This window comes from Phragmites australis, chromosome 2 (genome assembly GCF_958298935.1).
Source record: "Phragmites australis chromosome 2, lpPhrAust1.1, whole genome shotgun sequence".
NCBI classification, from domain to species: Eukaryota; Viridiplantae; Streptophyta; class Magnoliopsida; order Poales; family Poaceae; genus Phragmites; species Phragmites australis.
Genome location: NC_084922.1, coordinates 2,922,345 through 2,939,821, shown reverse-complemented (window position 1 = coordinate 2,939,821; position 17,477 = coordinate 2,922,345). Strand labels below are relative to the sequence as shown.

The window sequence follows — 17,477 nt, the reverse complement described above, 5'->3', positions numbered from 1 at the left end:
TAAGACTGAGAAAAGATCACATAAAGGTTTGGGAGTCACTCAGGCATCTTTCTAAAATCTAGTATTCCTCCCATTTCTAACTAAGATTCTTCACCTTTTAGGTATATCTAGTCTTGAGTAGATCATACTAGCAAGGGGAATCCCCCTGTTTATCTTTCACATTAGCCAAAGTAGAAGAGTGAAGATATTTCCTTCTAACAATTTGTTGTCACATACCTTCTTTCTTATCTAATTTCTATCACCATTTACAGAGAAGGGGAATATTCATTTTGAATAAATTTTTTATACACAAACCTCCTTTTTTTTTGTTAGGATTGCAGACGATATCCCATTTAACAAGATAATATCTCTTTTTTGGCCCACCACCTTGCCAGAAAATTTTTCTTCTTAACTTGTCAATATTTTTAATCACTATTTTAGACAACAAATATATAGACATATGATAAGTAGGAATATTGTACATAAATGCATTGATCAGTACTATACTACATCCAATGGACAAAAGACCATATTTCCAAATGTCAAGTTTTTTTTTTATAGATTTTCTTTTCTAACTTTACCCAATCCACAATGCACAACCTACTAGGGCTAACTGGCACTCCAAGATATCTGATTGGAAAATATCCAATCTGGCAATGAAAATTATTAGCAAAAGTATTCGAAACCTTAGTATCTCCTCCTATCACCAAAACCTCATTCTTTTGAAAATTTATATTTATCCCATACATTAACTCGTTCATATAAATTTATATTTATCCCATACATTAACTCGTTCATACTACCGATCGATTTTCAGCCATCTTGTAGTCATGATATTGCTTCATAATAAGTTCACTGCATGTATCTGACATACCAAATTTTGTCTTCATTGTAGCCTACAACTCATTTGTGTCCTTTATATACATGTATACATCATAGAGATGACCAACAAAAGCCCTAAGAACACATCCTACAAAGAGTGTGATGACTTCCTCGGACTTCTTTCCCTTATTAGGGGAGAAAGTTCCTTCAGGCCTGCTAGATGCAACCCAGTAGCAGTTCATAGCCGTAAGCCATATAGTGGCTTTGACCTGCCATTTCTTAAAATGCACATCGGTGAACTTGTTCGGTCTCAGTGCATCAGCAAAACCAGCCATCGTTAAATCAAAGTGCATACAATACAACCTTTAGAGTGTTGAAAATAATAGCACTTTTAGATTTAAGTTAATTCAATTCCTAATATAGCATGACCAAGAACATACGCAAATAATCAATATCGACTAAGGGCTTGTTTGGTATAGCTCTCCCTGATCCAAATTCTCTGCGGAGAGTAATTCTCTGGAGAAAGTGATTCTGTGGCTGAAAGTGATTATCTAAAATAAAATATATGAAGAAAATGATTTTATTTGGGAAGTGAATCAGGGAAGCTACTTTTTTTAGCTCCCCGGCTTCTAGTTCATTTCAGATAATCACCCTCATGGATTCCACTCAGGGAGCTAAAAGCTGAAAGCTGCTATTTGGCAGAGCTCTCCCCTAATTATAGCTAGTAAGCTGCTCTGGAAGCTCTTCCAAACAGGTCCTAAGATTTGACTTGCTCCAACGAGTCTTGACTAGATACTCGAGCTGAACTTCGACTAGCTCCGACGAGTCTCGACTAGATACTTGAGCATGATTTCAACTTACTCAAACGAGCCTCGACTAGATGGCCTATCACTCGAGTAAAGCTCGACTAGACACCCTAGTAGAGATTGCAGTGTACGTACCTAATGACGACGTGAGATACAGAGACCTTCGTGATGTCAATGCGGCAGGCGATAACGAAGATGAAGTAGTCGAAGTTGATCTTGGTGTAGCAGATGGCAACAACGATGACGATGTAGACAAAGTAGCACACGGTGATGGTAAGAAAGCAGATCATGAGCAGTCACACCGAGCGCTTCCCAAAAATCTTATTCACCCTCTTTCAGTGCAGGATCCCAAGGGCTACGGGTTCTGGAGATCTGCTCTCCCATTTGTCGGTGCATGCTGGCGGAACAGGATAGAGTAGACTACGTGCGACGACACATCAGAGAGAAATTGACAAAACCTTAATTGCGTATGGCCTAGTTGCACGATTGAGACGCACCATGATTGTAGTCGGTTACGCCGCTACGATCGAAGTCTTGACTGACACGATTTTCATATATTCATCCGTTTGTCCACACAACAAAAAGAAATAAAACAACAAAAAGAAGCCGGATCTGCGCAAGTAACTTGACCCAATTTCAACGGACCATTTACGCAGGTGCCGTACACCTGCGCCCTCCGCCTTCGCCCGTGCCCCGGGCCTAGCGAGGTAAATGAGTACGCCCGTGTTCTTTTAATCGTCTCATCTACACATACTAGGTGGGTGGATAAGAGAAATTCTTTTAAATTGATCTCTATCTACATCCACTAGCAAAATGTAACTAAAGAAACACACCTTTCTTATATGATTGAGACTCCGTCGCGGCGGGCAGAGGAAGCACGCACACGACGCCATTTTCCGTGAGCGAAAAATGGGTAAATTGAGTAACAAAAAAATCATTTTTTTAGTGTCATTATTGATTTAGTTGTATACGAGGTCTAGTGCTTGCGAGGAATGGCGGCCAGCACAGCGATGTTTCGAGCGAGTTCGGAGGTGCAGACGAGAAGACGATGAGCGACAGTTGGGAGGAGAAGACGATGCGTTGTGTATGGATCTGAGGACGCGGGACCGGCAATGCTTGGCAAATTGCAAGTACGATGAGTGCAGGACTGCATGTGCGACGGGTTTTTCCTTCCTGCTGGGCTGACGGGTCCTTTTCCTTCCTTCTAATAAGAAAACTTAATTTTTGGGTGTACTAAAATATTTTTTTATAGTACACATCTATATCTATATCTATATAATTTATAGGTTATCGTAAATTTAGACGATCTTCCTATGTAAAATTAGATCTCATTTTTCCTTAAAAATACTATCAATCACTTATTATTTACCTTACGTATCTAAACATTCAATATTTATCTTTTATATATTTTAAAATTATATTTAATACCTTATTATTTATCTTTCGTATATAGATGTCAAATTTGTATTTTTCATATATCTTGCATTAATTTTATATGTGTGAAACACGTGTTTCAGTTATTAGTAATGCATTCTAAGGAACACATATTCTGCTCCTTTCAAGTTTTATTGCAAAGGATCGGGCGTTGATGGATTTTCTTGAGCTGATCATGTAGCTGAGTTTCAGTTGAGAATGCAGTCATCACGGAGGCATGAAATCTTTGTCGAAGCCCAGTAGCTCAAGCACGAGGTCACATATTTCGGAAGCCGCCGTAATTCACAATTATTCATCTCACACAATGTTATATATTGTATAACGTTTGATTTATCCATTATTGTAAAAATACATCATCTGCGTGCTCTGAATGTTCCGAGCTCAATTTCTGAACGCACTGAGTTATGCACCTGACATTTAAACTGTGTGATCTTTCGTTGTCTCACTACTCTGCTTCCACCTTGCAGCGCCTGCACAATCTTCCGGATCAGCGACGGCCGCTGGGCTCAAGCGAAGCCACCGGCAACCCGGTCGCCGCCCTGGCAGCGCGTCTGCTTTCTTACTACTACTTCTGAAGATTTGGCAGATGATTTGATGATTTAGTTCATGAACTACTACTGCTTCCCTGTGTTGTTAGCGGCATCTCTTGTACAGGATGCTTGATCAGACTAACAGAAAAAAAAAGGAACCATATCTTAAACCTTGCCAGTAACTTGACTCCGAAAAAATTACCACCAGATTGTCTGGAGCCTATAAATTCATACAAATCACCATTTTGCGTTGGATGGAATTAATATTTGGATTTCAGCTATTCTATTTATTTACAATCAGTAATTGCACATGTGTTTCACACATGTAGAATCAATTTAGTATATAATAATATAAAAAAGTAGAATGATATAGCATAACAAAACAGAGATTTGTATATTGAACTTTTTCAAAATAAATATGCGTGGTTGCAAAAAGAGAGTACAATCACAGTTAATTTCTTGATTCGTGGGTGAGAAGATTAAAAGTATTTTTAAAAAGAGAATCATGATCCAACTTTATATTATGATCGTTTAATCAACTTAGATGAATAGTAGAGATAGTTCAAATTTGCTATAACTTGTCTATTTTATAAGAGTATATATAGATATTTGTTTAGATGTCCACATATATTTTCTAGGTCATCTGGGGTGTGATTGTTTGCTCGCATATTCTGTTCCTCATATGGACCATATACTTAGACTGATGGGAAGCAGGTTGAGCGGATGCAAGAGTGTTGAAGAGAAGAATGTTTGGTTGGTTGTATCTCTCTGGACAGGTTGAGCTGAGTTTTTGTTTATCGATTGAATTTAAGATCACATGGGCAGATGCAATAGCTAAGATTATAATTGGTTGCTCGTATTAAGGTGATTTTGTAATACTGATAAATGAGTCCACTTATATGAGCGGATGTAATAGCCTGTATTCGCCCAACCAAACAGTGAAGCTTCTCTCCCGAGCCAGTCTGTCGACGTATATTTATATTTACCAGAATAAACTAGAATAATATATACAAATAAACAAACACATTTCTCTATAAATTTATACGCACCCGCGAAGTCAGAATCTATTGGTACAACCAACAAATCACCCCTAGCAGAGAATTCTTACAGTCATCCGCTCAATGCTAACTTTTGCTCAAAACTAAATTTGGAAGGGAAAATGCCTTGACCACACGGCTTCACCGTAATCATCTGGCACACGAGGCACGCCAATGCGAGAGCATCTAATACGTAGAGCAATATGACGAACTTACCATGAATGATTCATCGGCCGCCGTTCTTTAAATCCAGCCCACGCCGCGCCTACACGCACAAGCTCGTCGATGAAATCGGCCGCCGGCCCCCGATGCTCGCAAAACGAGCAAAGATCCAGGCGAAAGGAGGCGATCCGAGCACAAATCCAGCCCAACGCCGCCTACCCACGCGGATGCCGCCGTTTCCCACGCCGGCGACAAGGGGGCGGCGGTGATGCAACTGGGCCCCGCGGCTAGGTGTGCGATGCCCTCCTTCGCTGCTCAGCTCGGCTCAGTTGCGAACGAAAGGGGCACAAACCCAGGCGAGCAGCAACGCGCGGCCGCGTGGAGCTAGATTGAGAGGCTGTTGTCACCGGAATCTGCCGCCGTTTCACACGCGAATGAGGCGCAGAGAAAGGAGAATGTAACTCCATATATACTTACATGTAAGATCTATCTCTATGGTCTTATCTATCATATCTAATATAATCCTACTATACGTAGGATCGAAATATCAGACCGTGTTACCATCCGTGTACTGTAGCACGGATGCTGTAACAACGCTTGATCGTGATGATAGCTCATATTTTTCTATCTAATACTCATCTATAAATTAATTTTCTCATATACTCTATAATTTTTTATTTACTTTTTTAACATAAATCTTAATATAAATAAACATAGTACTCAGTTGTGCTTCTGCATACCTTAGTAGAATTTTGGTAACCAAATGAGGAATAGCCGAATATGACAGCTGCATAATTCCAGGGGTCCCAATCCCCCATGTCCAGTCCCTTCACAGGATGATGTCTGCCACTGTATCCATCAGTTCAGAAACCAAGCTTTTAGTTATGCAATTATGGGCAAGCCTTGAAGCCTACATTGCGAAAAACACAGATGCAACGGTGAAACAATATATCTGGACACCTCTGTGCCCACCCAGGGCCGCATGGAGCAGCCTTTCCCTGCCAAAGAGCTTGGGTGCCCTGTGTCCATGCATTGTTGTTGCCATTTCGGTCCTGTTTAGAGGTCATCCATGCGGCTCGTGATGTTGTGTTTTTATACCCGGCACATGCTTCCAGCTTAGGTGATCTACGAAGCGTCCAATGTCGGGGAAAGCAAAGCATAGCTTTGGGTCCTCGCCTTTGCTGTTGGTAGTGATACTTTGTTGCAAAAGTGCCCTTTGGAACTGGGATCTGATCCAAACCGTGTGATTCAGAATTCTGCAGCTTTGTGTTCATTTTTCTTCTATGGATGGAACATGCCTTACATGTGCTGAAAGCGGCTGTTTTACTTGTTGGAATGGGAAGCGTTACATATGCTGTTATATATGATATATTTTTTAAAAATGAAAATTTAATCGGTGCCCTATGCACCTTGTAGTCACAACATGGATGGGTTGCAAGGACCTAACTTTGAATTTTACACCAGATCTCTAATTTCTCTGGTACGGATCTGTTTAGGTCAAGATCAGTTGGGATGGGATATGGGGGTACCCATGATTAAAATCGTTAATAATATGGCTTAATTAATTAATGTGCTTTCGGATTCATGCTGTTTTAAGAAACAGCTCTACAGGAGCACTTCTAAAAAAAATCCCTCTCATTCCGTTGCATTTCAGGAGAAATGTCATAGTGCTGACTACCAGACCGTGTGTTACAAGTGCTTCTTCAATTCCAATTTCCGATAAAAAAAGGGTGTTACTAAATTTTAGATGTCTAAAATTAAAGATCCTTTCAGTTGATCAATATGAACCGCATGATGAAGACTCAACGGAGTGCACATCAGCTTCCTCCTCCAATCTTTACTTAGCACAGCACTTCACCTTGATCGTTTTGTCTCGATAGTGACTCCCTTCCTTGCCCCGTCCACATCCCTGTCTCTAGCGGAGAACATCTTTGCTCGTTAATCAATCTATTTTTGAGTTTCTCCTCCTAGCATCGGCCCACCCCACCGTCTATCTGTTGCCTGGCTATGGCTGACGGCATCTCCATCGCCTTATCCCACGCACCCGCCTCTTTCGTTGGACTAACTTGTCACCCACTGATCTACCTCTAAATCTAGAGATAAAGAATTCTGTTGAAAAAAACCTACCGACGAAGAAGATAAACGTTCACACCTATTGCCCAAACTTAATCGAGTATTCAGGCACCCGTAATTTAAGTGTGTAAAAAAAAAAGTCACCAGACTGTCAGACGTGCAGCAAAGAACAGGTTGTTCTGCTGTTGTGTTTCTCCAAAGGCCAAAGCTTTGCATTTACTTCTCAAACAGATAAAAAAAAACTCCAGCCCGTACATCAGTATTGCGGTAGCAAAATCATGGCATCAATTACCTTTTGAACCTCCGATCACTACACATAACAGATCATTAGTGTCAGTGCAGAATTATTATCGGTAACGGTTTTTGAACCGACATTGATTATTCGGCACTGATATTCACCGACTATCAATGCCGATTTTTAACTGGAACTGACACTGATAATCAGTTCCAAAAATCGACGATCTGAAGAAAAAAATGGATTTTATTTTACAACCAACCAGCGACCGAGGTCTAAGCTACTCCACACGCACACACCATCGTCCCATTTTTTTGCGCATGTGTGTTCCGTTTGATTCGAAGCCGCGACCTCCTCCCTCTTACGTATGTTCCTTACCATCTCACATTGCTGATAGCACTATGAGATATTTTCTTTTTATCCCTAATCTTGAAAGTTTTTCATGATTATTTTGGCATCTAAAGTACTTCAATGAAAAAGTTATAAATTACAAAGTTATAGATCTCATCGAAAGCTATAGTTTTCATATAAAGTTTATCTATATCTGACACCGTATGAAAAGTTATGAATTTCAAAAAAATCGGTTGTCATCAATTATCAGTGATGGTTCGTAATACGAACCAGCACTGGTAGTCTATTTATTATCAGTGCCGGTTGTGGCACAAATCGGCACTGATAGTGACTTTTCAGTGCTGGTTCTTAGCACCTTAGCCATTGTTCGCACGCGAAAGTTTAACATCTGACACTGATACGTCTTCAGTAACGATTTTTTCCGACCGACAATGATAGAGCATTGTAGTAGTGAATACTATTGCAGTAAAAAAAAAAAAAGCTATTCACAGAATTCTGCGACAGATTAACACCGACCTGTCTAGCTATCAGTATGTCAAAAGCATCAAGTCCCAAACGCTGCAGCTGTTCGCAATCACCACTTCAGAACTCACACCGACCTGTGTAGCTGCGCTTCAATCGCGAATCACCCACACAACAGCACTACCGCGACGCTCAACAGCAGCGGCGGCATCAGGTTGTTGCCAGGAGAGACGAACCGCGCGCTGCTCCCGCGGCCGTAGTAGTAGCCGTCGCCGTGGTAGCCGTCGCCCCCGAGGCGCTGCAGCACGTCGAAGTCGCCCCGGAGGCCCGTGTGGCCGCACCCGCGGTCCAGCGCGAAGCGGACGTCGCCGACGGAGGCGCCGTTGTAGAAGTGGAAGCTGTCCATGATGTCGCCGATGCAGCGGAGCACGAGCTCCGTCTCCGCCAGGCACGGTCCGCCGCAGAACGCCTCCGTCGACGCCGGTGGCACGTCCAGAGCGCCTTGCGGGCCCAGGCGCAGCGATCCTTGGCACCCGCTGTAGATCTTCACGTTTCACAAACGCACAAGCAGCACCATCAGTCACTCCATGACCATGAGCAAATTAACATACACGTTGCTATGAAAGTATGAAGAATGCACACATTTTTCTCAAGCCATTCACTGTCAGTGGCAAACTGTTAATTAAGGTCTAATCTGATGGCCATGCACTTACGTAGCGGTCGTTGAAGCAGAACAGGGCTCTTCCGACGATGTCTGCAGTGTCTCTCGTCTGGCCATGGAAGGCGGCTGCTCCATCTGCATGAGCCGATGAACAGACCGTGCAGTGCATGCGTCAGATAGCTAGCGACTCGGTGATCGATCGATGCAGATTCCGTGCTCTGCGCGGCCATGCATGTCTGCTCGCTCGTGCAGTTTGACTAGAGAAACTAAGAGGGCAACTGAACAAAAGAAGAGCAAAGTGGGACCTGGTTTGCAGCAAGAGAGCAAGCAGCAAAGGACGCACGCCATCAGGAAGAGCGGTCCGGAACCCGACGCCATTGTTCTTGACAAGCTTTCAAGCTTGGCCATGGCCACGATGTGGAGCGTGGTGCCGGAAGTGGAAGAAGATTGAGCATATATAATGGGTTGCACTGAGAGCATGCATGCATGCTGCCTTCTGTTTCCATGTGTAAACTCTAAACTGTGCATGCAATAGAGGCCAGCCAGTGCCTCTCAATTTCATCCAGTCTCTGCTCCGGTTTGACCTTCAGTTTTCTTGGGCAGGCCAACTAACCCTGACCACCAAAGTGCATGAAGATCCTCCTCATACAAAACCGTCTCTTCTGCCTTCCTCAGGTCCCTTTCATTGCAACGATCGAAAGCTCCTAATTCGCTCTTTAAATTTTCTTGTTTGACACTCAACGATCATCTTTATTTTGTTTTTTTTTCTCTCATTGGAAACAGTTCTTTCCAGAAGTGACATGTTGCTTGCTTGATGCTGATGGATTTATGTGTTTAATGTTATTAGTTGGCTAAGATCGGCGGTGAGGTGAGGATCTGGTGGCTCCATAGGAAGTTTAGGAACCTACCCACACCTGACGTCTGATTGACCAATTCGAGCTTAGATTTTTTTTTTGGAGACCGAAAGAGAAGGGAACCTGACCCATGCAAGCAAGCATCATTAATTCAATCTGCTGGGCTAACCAAGAAAATCTCACAACGCCGCCCGGGGATAAGTGCATCTGCATGCACAAAGGTATCTTGGGCGTCACATCTTTCAAAAAAAAACTAGCAACCACTCACGGGTGAAGTTGGAGTAAAAAATATTGTGATATGAGCTGCAAATTTTAACGAGACAAAAATAATTAACAAATAAAAAGCCGATAATGCATCTATAATACTTCTCAATTTAAGATCGTGAAAATATATCCATCTTATCATGCAAGGTAAAAATAAAAATGATACAAACTGAAGAATATAATTATCATACAATAATTTAAGGAGGAAATAGTAGAACAATATGCTTTCATCAAACATTGTTTTATATGGCAGTAATGTCTTCCACCTGGGGCGTGCTTGTCGCCTCGACGGAGCATATGCACATCTCCTTTTTCTTTGCACATGTTCATTATTTGCACCTGCACCTGCACACAGGGTTAAAGTTACCGACCGGAGCTCGGTTACCGAGCTCCGACGGTAACTGAAAATTCGCGATAACCACGGTTACCGGTTAAAAATTTAAAAAAATTCGAAGAAAAATCATTTGGCAAAATTTTAAATTTGGAAAAAAAATCGCGATTTTAGCCGTTCAGTAACCGGTCGGTTTGGACCGGTTACCGAGCGGTTTTTGCGATTTATCAAGCGGTTTTCTCGAATTTTTCGTATTGTCGGTAACCGCTCGGTTTTCTCGGTAATCGCTCGGTTTTCTCGATTTATAGAGCGGTTTTCTCGATTTTCAGTGAAGTTCAACAAAAAAAACCCAAAAATTATCTCAATCTTCTAAAATCAATAACTAATTCATCTGAGCTTCAAATCAAGTGAAACAAACTTTGTTGGTTTCCTTGTGATATGATCTACATGATAAAGTATTTATACTCATAAAAAAGTTCAAATTTTTCTGTGAGAAATTGTATTTGTTAAACCAAGTTAAATGCATAGTTTACACTTTGCTAATCCAAAAATCATGAAAATAATTTTGTTAGTCTTGTTACATGATCCTATGTCTTTTAAAAATACATGAACTCATGAATTAGTTATTGTAACGTGCATGATTGTGTAAATGTGTTGCAACTAGATTAATTCATAATTGACCCATCACACCTCAAAAATTAGTGAAACCACTTTCATTAGCTTATTTATAATATGATTTACGTAGGAAAAATAATAGTAGACATGAAAAAGTTAATTACAATGCTGTTTCTTAACATATTCACTTTATGCTTGTGAACTTTGTAAAAATCATAGAGAATTTAATAAAACTCTAAATAAAGTGAAATCAATTTTAAAGATTCTCTTAAAATAATTTTTACACAAGAAAAATATGTGTTTGCATGTTACACTTTTCCTTAACATGAGTTAATAACTGAGCCGCACACTTCAATTTTTTTCATTTTTTTCAAACTTCCTCCCTATAGAATATGATGCAAGCGACATTATTTTTGAATTTTTTTTTCACAGAAGATTGAATTGTGTCTAGTTTTTTTTAAAGATTTTTTTAAAATATTTTTTGAATTCAAATTTTGGCTACCGTTCGGTTTCTGAAACCGGACCGGACCGACGCATTTGTGAACCGTGCCTGCACATGGGATCTTGAATGTACAACGACCTCAAACTGAGCAATCTGAGTAGGTCTTCGAATTTTACTTCAATTACTTGGAGGCCTCCAAGCATGATTATGTCTTATACAAAGGGAAAGCTAAATAAAGCAGGATGGCACACATGTCGCAGATTGTTGGTGGTGATCTTATCTCTAACTAACCACCGAGTCCTAAGGGGGTGGTGACCCCACACACGTGCCCTGGTCGGGGGTGGAGGGCACAATTGGTTTCGATCCCAACTTACCAGTGCCATAATAAAAGGGGACTCGGCTGCCCATGACGTGAATTAATCGCTCGTGTGGTCACCGTCACCCCGACACCTCATAAACCCTAAAAACTTGATCTAAGAAGGGTCCTACAGCGACTTGAAGACCATCACTGTCATCGGTGGATTGCTGGCAACTGCTCTGATGCCCATCTGCCTGCATCATCTACATCTACGGCTTGTCTTTCCCGAAGTATAGTACCCTATCGAGGCTCTACACTGATACAGGAAGACCTAACCAATGGCATCTCCAAATCAAGGTTAGTAATGATCGATTGTGTGTTTATGTTATTAAGCTATGCGACCTAAGGAAATTGATATAATATTTGGCACCAGAGCCTCCATAGCTTAATCATGAACCGCTTATGCCCTAATTGAGCCTTGTTTTGCATCAGTTAGCAAGCCATAAGGTCATGTTTATGCGTTTTTACCTCTGTTGATGCTAATTCATGTCTAAGTGTTGATCATGTCATCTGTTAGTGCTCATAAGTATCGATTAGAGATGGATTAGTCCTTAGATTAATCTATTTAGACCTAATTGTTGTTAATTAATTAGGATTAGGGTTTGTTTTAGTCAGCGTTAATGTTGTTTTGATCGGTGTCAAGCTCATTTGACACATTGGTGTTCATGCCTAAGGTGTTTGGTTTCGGATAGCAAACGGAAAGGGAGAATTGGCTCAAATCCAAACCATACTTGGTGTATATTAGCACTTCTTGATGTCTTTTGCTACTCGGATTGATATTAAAGCATAGAAAAGGAGGGGAATCATCAAATCCAAGCAAACCTAACCCAAAAACCACTTTTATTCCCCATCCCGAAACCCTAAATCGTGTTCTTGAACGCCAAACCCCAAAAATCTAGACCCCAAATTCCTTTTAGAAATTCCATGCCCTAGTGCCTACACTTGGATTCCTTAAATTTGGATCTATGGCACGCCACTACCGCGCCGCTGACATGCACATTAGCGGATGTGTCAGCTTCAGGCAAGCGTGGCATTATCTTTCCCACGCATTGCTCCTACTATCGCATTGCACGTCGCGACCCTGCCCCACAGCGCATCACTCACGGTATGCCGCCACGCATAAGTCACGTGCCGCTGCCACCATTTACCATGCCGCCACTGCCTTAAGTCACCTCTTTCTCTTAGGGTTCTGAGTAAATCGGGGAGAGGAGAGAGGAATGAGGGGATTAGGGGTTTTTCCGCCGGTTTTATCCCAAGCACAAATGATGTGGACCGTCCGATTAGAACCAACAGAGGATGACGATTAGGCATCGTGGGCTGTTCTGGTCTGGCCCGCGCACATAAATGGGTCGTGAAGTGCTCTTCGGGCCATGAGGGCTTGAGTTTTAAGCCCACGCGCGTGGTACTTGGGTCGGTGCAGAATTTAGGTTGGTTTTCAGTGTTTTGATCCATTTAATATTTAGGTTTTTTTACTTATTTCTAGTTGTTGTTTATTTTATGACTTGTTTACTATTTTGTAAATTATAATTACGCACTGCTTTAAATGGCAAAATTTTGATTATGTGGAAAATGAATTATGATTGTTTAATCTCTAATTTAAGTGGACCAACAAGAAGCTTTTATTGAAGATTAAATTAAGTTAATTTATGGTCATAATTATTTTTTGACCAAAGTTGATCATACTTATGTGTCATTAATTTATTTCTTACTAAATTAAATTATTTTGTGCATTTTTCATTTTTGTTCAACAGTGATGCGAAAATTTGAACCATCGTTAGCATGTTATTAATCAAACCAACATAGGCTAATTTTATGCCAGACTTTACTTAAATGACTGTAATTATATATTTATAGTTTTTAATATTTATTATTTTAATTACAGCAATGAATCCTTCCGATGTCACCGGTTTCGTTAACAGTATTGAGCAATTGATCGGGATTAACTTCCCTTCTTGGGAATATATTTTGATTGTCCTAGGAGTGATGGATCTCGATTATGCTTTACGAAAGGTAGCTCCTGAAGAACCCACTGATGACACCCCGAACCACGTTGAGAAAGAGAAGGCCTATGAGGCAGCTAAAGAAATGTGAGAGCGGTCTACCTGCATGCCCCTAATGATAATGAAGAGCACTATTACTATAGGGATCAGGGGAGAAATCCCCCATTTTGAGAGTGCTAAAACTTACTTAGACTTAGTGGAGGAGAAATTTAAGGGATCTAAAAAACTTATGTCAGCACATTAATTATGAAGATGCTGAAAACCAAATATGATGGGACTAGCGGTGTCAAAGAGCATGTGATGATGATGAATGACATGGCTGCTAAGCATAAGGGCATGAAGATGGAGATCTCTAAGGGCTTTTTGGTCCATTTCATTATGACTTCTCCCCCTTCTGAGTTTGGACCATTCAAGATAAATTACAACACTCGGAAGGAGAAGTCGACTATAAGCGAGCTCACTACTATGTGTGTTTAGGAGGAGGAGAGGCTGAAGGCCGAGAAAAAGGTATGTGCACATTAGGTTAGTGCAAGTCCAGGAAAGAGGAAGTTCCAAGGGAAGTTCAAGTCAAAGAAGAAACTATACTTCACCTCTAGGAGGATTTCAAGCAAGCATAAGTCTAAGGAAACAAAGTCACTTGCTGCACCAGCTACACCAGCTACACCCTTTGGACTTAATGAAATAATATGCCAATTCTGTAAGGGTAAGGGGCATGTTCAGGTGGATTGCGCAGGTTTTAAGGAGTGACTTGCCAAGAAGGGTAATGATTTTTTTTTCTATTGATGAAACCTTTTTTGCTAGTTTTTCTCTTGATTCCTAGTGGATTGACTTTGGTGCAGTTGTGCATGTATGTAATTCAATACAGGGATTCCATTCCGTGGGAACCCTAAGAATGGGGCAGTGAAGTCTTTGAGTGGCTGATGGAAAGGAGGCTGAAGTCGAAGCAGTAGTAGACCTTCTATTAGTGCTGCATGATGGCTTTACTCTCCATTTGAATAATGTACTTTGTGTTCCCACCTTAAGAATGAACCTTATTTCTGTTTCTCTTTTGGACGATCATGAATTTGAATGTATTTTTGGGAACAACCATTGTGTAATAAAGCTTGGTAATGACAATGTTGGTTACAATTTTCACCAAGATAAGCTTTATAGACTTGCATTAAATAATACCTCTGAATCCCTGAATGTGTGCAGTAAGGTTAATGAATGTAATGAGATCTCATCCAAATTGTGGCACTATCACTTAGGCCACATTTTGAAGGGGAGAATGGAACGTCTCATTAAGGAAAAGATACTTACCCTCTTGATTTCTCTAATTCAGGCCCCTATTGATTGTATAAAGGGAAAATATGTTAAACATATTAAGAAGGGATCCACCCGCAGCACAGAATTATTAGAATTGATCCACACTGACATATGTAGCCCTATTCCTATTTTGAGTGTGGATGGATATGACTCCTTCATTACGTTCACTAATGATTACTCCAATAACAGATATATCTTTCCTATTTGCGAACAATCTAAATCACTTGATAAGTTTAAACTATTTAAAGCTGAAGTAGAAAATCAATATTATTTGAAAATTATGGTAGTGGGGTCAGACAGAGGAGGAGAGTACTACGACAGACAAGCTCCCTATGGGTAAATTCCTAGTCTTTTGCACTGTACCTTCAGGAAAATGGTATAGTTGCGCAATACTCAATGCCTTGCGAACCTCAACAAAATGGATGTTGGTGAAAGAAACTGTCTTCCACAAACAAAGTGTGGAACCAAGTCACAAGAATGGCTTAAGCTTGAAGGAGAGGTGGAGAAGGAAGGAACACTAAGGTTATCTGAGTAATCTTTTTTCTGCCTTTGGCTTGATAGCTAAGGGTCTATATTTATACTGATATTCAGAGTGTAAATATACAAATATGCCCATAGGAGACTAGCAGAGATATATGTCTTATACTGTACAACCAGCGAGCGGGCTAGCCCAATAAATTAACCTTACAACTGGTAAGGCAGTTGTTCTAGTGTGTCAGGCGACCAACACTTGAGCTATCGTGTTAGGTGGCTACCACTGGCACCGTCATGTTAGACGGCCATCACCTGCACTAGCATTAAATACGAGTCACCTCATTGCACGGGGGGGGGGGGGGTCTGTGGGCCCTCTCCTGGTTGATCTTTCTAAATGATTGAAGGCTCCTGGGGTCGGGAGGCATGGCCTTAGGGACCGCCCCGAAGCCCCGAGCCTCAAAGAAGGCCAAAGCCTGGTGGTTTTTATGCCCAGACTGCCAGGGCAAGGGAAATCAGAGGTCCTTAATAGCGATCCCCCAAATAGTAGCCCCTCATGAGGATGGCCAGTGGTGTGGCCATCCCCGCGGTATTCGAAGCAGGGCATCTGGTGATCCTTAGCTCCGCGTTTATGGGCCCTTAGCCCTCCGATGATGCTGAACTTGGAATTTTCGGTCAGGGGTGTAGGCTGAATACCTAACGTTACCTATGGAGGAGAACATTAAATACAGTCTGTGGTGGGTGATGTAGTCGCGTATGTCCAGTCGGTAGTGGGACGCATGATGCCTTGGTATTGGAGCATCATGGAGAGCGGTTCCGCCTCCCCATGATTACGGGGAGAGAAAATAGGATGATTACGGGGAGAGAAAATAGGATGTGCCAGGAGGAGGTAACGACCCATTGCCCAATCTATAAGGTGGGGTTTTTAGATGAGCATCATTTTCATCTGGCACCTTTGTTTGTGTTGCTCGAGTTCTTGCGCACGCACCACCAGCCCCATCCTCTGCAGACTCCTAGGTAGACAAGATCTCCACACCGATTCTTCGGGGAGTCATGGCTCGCTTTGGCACCCGTGGTGGAGCGGGCTCTCCACTGAGGGGTTGCACATCGTTGGGACATCATGTCGCCATATCAACGGCCATCGCCGCTTGTGGTGGCGTAGACGGAATCGCCAATGCCCATGGGTTAGCAAAATCCAGGGTGGCGGAAAACTTCCATCAGTACCTAGCCCGTCGCAAGGTTTAGAGCTCCGCCATGCTAGCAAGAAATACCCTCTTCATATCAACGCACTGGGTCCATCGACCATCACCGAGACGGAGCTCGATCGGCTAGTCAAGGAGGGGAAGATCCTTTCTAGATCAGTTGTGCTCTTTCCGCGCGGGGGGGGGGGGGGGGGGGAGGGAGACAATCCCAGCACCATGAAGCCACAAAACCGTGGTCTTCGAAGACTTCCTCCACGCTGGGCTCAGGTTCCCAGTGGCGTCGCTCTTTGAGGGGATGCTTCGACATTATTTTGTGGAGCTCCCCCAGCTCTCGGCTAGCGCCATCGCCCGCTTGGCCATGTTTGAGTGGGCTATGCGGGTGGAGGGTTGCAAAGGGTGCACGAAGTTCTTTGCCACCCTCCACGGGGCAAACTGCCAGCTGAAGTTTCAGATGGAGGATGAGGTGAAGTAAGCCCTCAGCTTCACCAGCGTGAACTTCTTGCTCCGACCGGAGTACCATAGAGTGTTCCTTGCGAAGGGAATCAACAAATGGTGGTAGACCAGGTGGTCAAAGATGTGGTTTTACTGCATCATGGGCTCTGGGTCCCCATTCGCTCTACCAACCGGGAGATCAAGTACATCCGGACCCCAGTAGTGGAGATGCTTGAGGCCCGGATGACTTTGAGGGTGGAGCTCCTCTGGCGGGTGGCACAAAGGATGAGCATGCGCGATCTCGCGGAGTAGTTCACAATGATGCACATCATACCCCTCCAGGCGGGTTGGGACTATGCCTTCAAGCAAGGTGAGGAAGGCGAGGCGAGCCAAATACATACTCCAGGCCTGACATTGACTTCCTCCCTGCTATCCAACTTCGAACTCACACACTGAGACACTTTTTTCTTTCAGAGCGGTGCCTGACACTGGATGAAGCCGCTGAAGCCGTGGACAAGTTCCTCGGTCAGCCTTCCTTCACCGAGTGGGAGTAGCGCATGCAATTGGTAAGGAGCTGGGAGTCCCCAGCGTGGCACAATCTAGTAGAGCCATGGGGAGCTAGAAAGTGTGGGCGTTCTACTACCGGTGTCA

At 42.5% G+C, this 17,477-nt stretch overlaps 1 protein-coding gene across 1 annotated transcript; it reads right to left on the bottom strand.

The window, feature by feature from the left end:
- Window positions 1-7,838: 7,838 nt before the first annotated feature.
- LOC133909762 (uncharacterized) lies at window positions 7,839-9,042 on the bottom strand. The gene is made up of 3 exons (XM_062352318.1): window positions 8,858-9,042; window positions 8,605-8,687; window positions 7,839-8,435 (listed from the first exon to the last, which is right to left on the bottom strand). The coding sequence occupies exons 1-3, from the start codon at window positions 9,030-9,032 to the stop codon at window positions 8,055-8,057; spliced, it is 639 nt and encodes a 212-aa protein (XP_062208302.1). The 5' UTR covers window positions 9,033-9,042; the 3' UTR covers window positions 7,839-8,054.
- Window positions 9,043-17,477: the final 8,435 nt, after the last annotated feature.

What these genes read in the sequence shown, in the direction of transcription:
- LOC133909762 (XM_062352318.1), bottom strand. Translation starts at nt 9,032, where the DNA reads ATGCTCTCAGTGCAACCCATTATATATGCTCAATCTTCTTCCACTTCC. An exon ending in GCTCTCTTGCTGCAAACCAG is followed by an intron (nt 8,688 to 8,857) that starts GTCCCACTTTGC and finishes CGGCTCATGCAG; the next exon opens with ATGGAGCAGCCGCCTTCCAT. An exon ending in TCTGCTTCAACGACCGCTAC is followed by an intron (nt 8,436 to 8,604) that starts GTAAGTGCATGG and finishes TGAAACGTGAAG; the next exon opens with ATCTACAGCGGGTGCCAAGG.